The sequence below is a fragment of the Rutidosis leptorrhynchoides genome, chromosome 1 (assembly GCF_046630445.1).
Source record: "Rutidosis leptorrhynchoides isolate AG116_Rl617_1_P2 chromosome 1, CSIRO_AGI_Rlap_v1, whole genome shotgun sequence".
In the NCBI taxonomy this organism is placed as follows: Eukaryota; Viridiplantae; Streptophyta; class Magnoliopsida; order Asterales; family Asteraceae; genus Rutidosis; species Rutidosis leptorrhynchoides.
Genome location: NC_092333.1, coordinates 630,629,933 through 630,637,350, shown reverse-complemented (window position 1 = coordinate 630,637,350; position 7,418 = coordinate 630,629,933). Strand labels below are relative to the sequence as shown.

At 35.0% G+C, this 7,418-nt stretch overlaps 1 protein-coding gene across 1 annotated transcript; it reads right to left on the bottom strand.

Moving 5' to 3' along the window:
* Window positions 1–347: 347 nt before the first annotated feature.
* On the bottom strand, window positions 348–1,361 carry LOC139848894 (uncharacterized). The gene has a single exon (XM_071838578.1). The coding sequence runs from the start codon at window positions 1,359–1,361 to the stop codon at window positions 348–350; it is 1,014 nt and encodes a 337-aa protein (XP_071694679.1).
* Window positions 1,362–7,418: the final 6,057 nt, after the last annotated feature.

Below are 7,418 nucleotides of genomic sequence, written 5' to 3'. Positions count from 1 at the left end.
TCTCCTGATTTCAATGATTTCTAAATGTTTTGTTGTATTATCGTTGTTTATTATCGTTGGGTAGCTTTTGTTGTTATCGTTTTTAATCTGTAGTTTCAAAAAATTGTAACCGTGATGTTGTTTTAATAAAAGTGACGTTAAAAAAAATTAGTGATTTATTTTTGTAATAATAATAATAATAATAATAATAATAATAATAATAATAATAATAATAATAATATAAAAAAGAAAAACTAAAATTAAAATTAACTCCATCACATAACCATCACGCCCACCACTACAAACTCTATCACGCCATCACCCCATCACATTTGCCAACTCAGCACTATACCCCACAAAAACCCCCATCACCCCCTATCACGCCCATCACCATTAAATAAGGTCTTACTTACCCCGTTGTCAAGATACCACATACTTTCAACTAATCCACTTCCAGTTTCATACTTACTAGGAAACACCTTTTCTTCGTTCAAGAGAACCATGGGCTGAATTTCGTCTCCGCATATGCTCAGCAGCAAAGCATGTTCATCATCATGAGTTGTAGTCAGATTTGCTTCATCGTTCTTTTCCTTGTGAGTCTTGCATTCGGACGCATAATGCCCATAGTTCTCAAAATTAAAACACTTTATGTGTTTCTTATCCTTCGGTTTCTGATAATTGTTGCCTCCATCACGTTGACTATTGTAACCTCCACGACCACTTCTACCTCGGCCTCTACCACGTCCACGACCACCTCGATCATAGCTTGTGGACCCACAGCCTCTACCTCCTAAATTCGTATTTACCTTTAAATTCTTTTGGTTTGAAGTGTCTATCTTGGTTAACAGCAAGCTGCTTTCTGTACTGCTATTACCACTCCGAAATTTTAAGCGATCCTCATAGGCTTTTAACTTACCAAAGGCTTCTTCAAATGGCATCTTGTCGATGTCTGAATATTGTTCCATTGAGGTAGCCAGTTGTAGGTACTTATCTGGAACCGAACCCAGTAACTTCCTTACAAGTTGGTTGTCTTCCAATGTAGCCCCGAGACTGTTGTACTTGGAGATCAACCCGCTTAATTTCCCTAAAAATTCGTCAATAGACTCCCCTTCCTTCATCCTTAAACTTTCGAATTCACTCTTGAGAGTGTGCAACCTTGCCTTTTGCACACGTTCGGCACCTAGGTAACGTGTCTTCAACGACTCCCACACTTCCTTTACAGTTTTGTTCTTTGATACTAGCAACAGGACATCTTCTAGAATTGAATGAAATATGAAGGTTCTCGCTGACTTGCTCTTCTTCTCATCCAAAGCCACTCCGGCTTGTGGTTCAATTGATTCCCATAGCCCATGGGCATCAAGAATAGTTTTCTCCTCCTGCATATTCGGTCAAGTCTAATACCAAGTCATAATTGTTCCAACAGTAAACAGGGGAAAAGATTGTAACTATAATTGTAAAATACGCATGCATACTGTGTAATTCTTCTGGGTCACACTTATAAACACCAACTCCACCAATAATATCAACAAAGAGGAACAGACTGAGGCAAACAACTATAACCGTAATTCCTCTTTCCAAAAATCCGTTGACAAGGGGCAAAACCCTAAATCCCCGTTCATCTTCGACTGATTAAAGCCAGGCGCAAGTCAGAAATCAGTTGTCGCATTTACGTAGAAGATGGATGCAGGAGAGGAGCATCGAAGGATAATAAAGAGTGGGTAGTTGGATTGCTGGAGATTATAGGAAAGGGACGGTCAATTGGAGTGGTAAGCGGTAACATGTGGTAGATGACCACAATACCCAATGTCCACAGATGTACAGATTTACTCACCAAAATACGCACGTTACTAAAAAGAATTAAGAATAAGAATAATTGAATTATTATACGATGTTGGAACACAGGCCCAAATAATTCATAAATATATCATAAAGAAATGAACCACATGATGAACAATGAAAATGGCGATGGACATTAAAGAAAAGGAACTAAAAAAAAACTCTACTGCCATACTTTATTAATAAAATAACTTGACTTTAAATAGCCTTACAAATGTCCCACGTGTGCAACAAATTAGCACTAAATAACTATCCATTTCCACTACATAAAAATCAGTGACCACTATCCCACACATACCACTTCTCAACAATTAATTCCATGAGACTAGTGAACAAATCATACCAATTCAAATGCAACTAACAAGCTATTTAATTAAAAAAAATACTACGAGTATTAAACTTAGCATAAAATATTTATTAAACTGATACACCAACATTCACCCTCTTAATCGGTTTATACATATGTTACTCGTTCACCACACTTGTACCATATAACGCAGCTCTCCTGGACATGTTCAACACCATTTCGACTCAACGGACTCCCGACCTCATCCCCGGTCACGTCCACAGTCATCTCGGTTTGAACTGTTCAACACCATCTCGACTCTACCCGAACACCCGACCTCTTCCTTGGTCACGTTCATAGTCATCTCGGTTTGAACATCCATAGCCACCTTGCATACAACCGTGTGTCTTCATTCAACCACCTGGATGCCATCCAGTTTCTCGGTTCCTTTTTTTTTATACGCTGCTTTTGACAAACTTGTTCCAAGAGTCTTTTACACCGTTCAAGAAAATAAGCCGAACACGCTATACCGTTTTCTTGTACCTCCACCAGTTAGTCTCTCTTCACGAACAAAATTTGACGGCTCCAATCAACAACCTTGACGACTTCAACTTTCCTGATCACTGTTCCAAGAAACTCTTCACACCACCCAAGAAGTGATTAAACCAACCTGGTTCTCACGATTTCTTGTCCCCGGTATAGTTTCTTCTCACGACAAGACCCTAGTTAAACATGTACCTAAGCTCTTGATACCAATTGTTGGAACACAGGTCCAAATAATTCATAAATACATCATAAAGAAATGAACCACATGATGAACAATGAAAATGGCGATGGATAGTAAAGAAAAGGTACTAAAAAAACTCTACTGCCATACTTTATTAATAAAATAACTTGACTTTAAATAACCTTACAAATGTCCCACGTGTGCAACAATTTGGTTTATTTGGCTCGTTAGAAACAAAGCTTTATTTCATGGCAAGTTTTCAAGTTGATCCACAATCGTGAAGATAGTCATAATTAAGTCTTTCGTATTGACAACGAACGCAAAGATATGTTTTCCTCACAAATTCTACATTGGGGACTCAAACCCATGGGCTCTACTTTGAGCGAAGATTCGTCACGTGTAAGTTAATCCCATTACGGTTCAAGTTCAAGTTTTGTTGTTGTTTCCAATTTTTATTTTTCTCACTCACTTGTTCTTTCAATTTAGCCTCCAATCCAATGTTATAATGGACTAAAAGAGTGCTTGTTTTGTATTGGGCCAAGCTATTATTTTGATGGCTAGGTTTGATTAATTTAATATATTTTTGTTTTTTGCCAAAAAAAAAAATTAAAAAAATAATAATAAGAAATCAGATACCACTATCCCACACATACCACTTCTTAACAATTAATTCCATGAGACTAGTGAACAAATCATACCAATTCAAATGCAACTAACAAGCTATTTAATTAAAACAAATACTACGAGTATTAAACTTAAAATAAAATATTTAAAAAATCGACTACACCAACATATGAGTCATGATCAAGGAATTTGCTTTGTCTGTAGTGACTCTCTAGTTCAATCCCATGGGCTGCAGTTTTTATAAATTTGATACTCCATAGTTTTGATTTGGAAGAAGCAATCGAACTCCGTCATGATATTTTATGATTCACATTTTTATTAGGCTTTTAAATTTTAGAGAATCAAAACTTAATACATAGTCTTTCGGTCTCAATTTAATAGTTTCAAGTACTTTTTTCTTAACTTTAACTTTAAATATCATTTTCGTGTTATATAATAAACGATAAAATTATATAACAGAAAAAAGAAAATTTATATGTGTTTTCATTTGGTATAGCTTCATCAAGTAAAAAAAAAATCAATTCACAACTATTAAATGGAGTGAATAATAATTTTCGTGCGTGTGTGTGTGTATATATATATATATATATATATATATATATATATATATATATATATATATATATATATATATATATATATATATATATATATATATAGTGGTAGGATCAAGGGGAAGTAATCAATCGGGGGAAAGCGGGGGGAAGCAAAAAAATCTTTTTTTTTCGTTTTTTGAAAAGACTTTGTTCACGAACATTATAGATTGGATGAAAATATGAACATTTAATAAAGACACTTTGTGATAAGTGTTTTTTATTTTGGCGGGAAAACGCTCGAGAAGTAATATATAACAATTATCATGTTTTTCGAGCGTATGTTGGCGTTTTAGATATTAGGGTTTATAGGGTTTAGATATTAGGGTTTAGAAATTTAGGGTTTAGGGTTTAGATTTAGAATTTAGATTGAGTTTTTAACACGAACGGTTTAGACTTTAGGGTTTAGGGTTTGGTGTTTTGGGTTTATTCCATAAATCCAAAACACCAAACCCTAAACCCTAAACTCTAAATCGGGCTAAATTTTACTTCACAAAACATGAAAAATAAACGTTCACATTCTTCACAAATAATATTATCTTGAGTGTTATTTTTTCGATCGTTTTCCCGCCTAAATAATAACATTCATCACGAAGTGTCTTTTCTAAATGTTCATATTTTTGTTTGATCTTGATGCCGGGAAAAAAAATTCCCAAAAAAACGAAAAAAAAAAATTTGCTTCCCCCCAATTGGTTACTTCCCCATTGATCATGCCCATATATATATATATATATATATATATGGGCATATATATATATATATATATATATATATATATATATATATATATATATATATATATACACACACATACATACATACATACATACATATAAATCAAAAACTTTTTGTGAATTATGGTTGAAAGTTATTTAAGGATGTTTATATATATATATATATATATATATATATATATATATATATATATATATATATATATATATATATTACATATATTATTATTATTATATAAAATAAAATATAAAATCTAAAGTATATACTTAATAATAAGCACGGAGTGCTATTTTATTCTGGAAAGTCTAATAAAATAGAATCTAATTACACGTAAATATTATGCTATTATAATTTTCTTTCTTTTCAAAATCCACTAAAATTTTATAGCGGATTTATCTTTCTGTTCAACGCGAGTTATGTTTCACCTCTATCATCGTTCAACTTGAAATAATTTTACGAATAAAACGCAATAAATTGTATTCGAAATGTAGCTTCGATGCACTACCAACGGAGCATTTTATTTTAGCAATAAATATGGAAGTGATTTGAATTTACAGTTTAAGTCCTTAAGATATTTATGAACACGCAAATATAACCATTATGATATTAATTATACATGACGACTCCCCCGAGTACCATTATTTTGTTGAAATGACTAACAACTTTTCTAAAATTAAACTCGCGGGTTACAATTTTATTAAAAAAAAATAATTTTATATAATAATTGATGAAACATGACTAGGAACTTCGAAATCAACAGGTTTAATTCACACAAAGGCGGAATTAGTGAATCAAACCATAACTAGTGAATATTAGGAGCTTTTTGGGATTAAATTAGTCAAACCACAACAAGGATTGTGTGATTAGATTAATGCCTAGAGCTATTATTCACTACTGGAGTGATTTGGGTTGAGAGAGAAACGGATTAGGGTTTCTAGATCTGAGTGGTGTGTGTGTGAGAGAGGCTTAACCTAAAATGAAGAACATAACACATTATATACCCCTGCTGATGCATCAACTGCGCGTTCCAGCTATCACTCGTACGAGTGATCAGCCTTAGCCGTACGGGCAAGGTTGGAGAACTCGGATCTCGGGGAGATCTCGTTTGAACATTTTTGAGGAGATCTCGGCATCTCGGAAAGTTCTCGGGGAGATCTCGGACGTTGACTTACGTTGACTTTTTAGTTTTTTAATTATAAAAGTAAGATATATGAATAAATATATGTATATTTATATACATTTTTATGAGATTCAACAAGAAAATCCAGAAAATGAGCGAATAAATCGAGAAATTACGCTATTTTACGAGAAAATTCGGGAAATGAGCGGGAAAATTCGAGAAATCGTGCCTTTGACCAAGTTTGACCCCGTTGACTGAGAAATCTCGGGAGATGGACATCTCGTCTCGACTGCCTTCCAAAACGAGATCTCGGGGGAGATCTCGGGGAGATCTCGGGAGATTTACAACACTGCGTACGGGTGATCACTCACTCGTGTATGTTTAGTCAGATTAGATTTATGACTCAGCTCAGCTCAACCGTGTGTATGAACTTGTCACCCGTATGAGTGAGACTTCACTCGTACGTGTGACAGAGTCTAGCAATGTCAACTTATCCTTTTCGTGTTCCTGCAGTACCTGTAACCACATATAAACACATATAGGATAATAACGAGCAATCATGGTAGCCCATAAACTGAAGTACTAATCACAAACGTAGGTTAGATGTCTAGGGACTTACAGAAACTACATCAACAACTCCCCCTAGGACCTAGAACATCTATTACAATAAAGTAAACGTCCGTGAAATACATATAAGTCCAAAAGTAACATCAGTTTAACATCAAATACATATCCAGATTCTCTCTCTCGCCTAAATACATCATCAAAACAAAATACAAACTAGCAATACAGTATCCGACATAGATCAGCTGGCTTGAACTTGGTTTGAGCTTTGAGCATCACTCGTTGATATCTCATAGCTTCCTCCTTTCGATCATCTCTGAACGTAATGTGATGGCGGTGAAGAGTCTTCACATCAAATCTTGATAAGTTCCTCAGCCACATAGGATCTAGAATCCTCACATTGTCAAACTGTATGCTTCCATCTTCCTTCTCAATTGCAGTCAAAATCACTGCTTCTTCCGACAACTCATCATAGAACCACCATCTGAAGTTTTTGCATATATCCTTGGGTAAGGGCATCAATGGAGATTGTTTCATGTACTTGGCTGGACGGAAGTTAACAACGCGTACAGGTCCACCTTTAGAATTTCTCTTTGTTGGGTGCATGGAAAACCTGGCGGCTGTTGACTTAAAGATATCCCATTTCCCTGTCTAATACACATATCTGAGTTTTCTCTGAAACCACCTGGAAAGGTCACAATCTTCAGCGTTCAACATCTTTATCTTAGCAAGTTGCATGATCTCGAAGTACGGTAGAGTTTTGAAGTGACTAGGACGTGCCATATAATCAACTCATCCTTCCCTCTTGATCGCGAAACAATTGATCTCCTTGAAGTAACCCCAGCTTAAAATTTTACCCTTGGAATACTTATTGGTTCTCTTTCCCCTTTCGTAGAAACTAGCAAACTTCGGCTCGAGTTCTGGCTTATTCAACTGATCAGGGTTAACGACGTT

Coding starts and splice junctions, on each gene's coding strand:
- LOC139848894 (XM_071838578.1), bottom strand. CDS start 1,361: ATGCAGGAGGAGAAAACTATTCTTGATGCCCATGGGCTATGGGAATCA.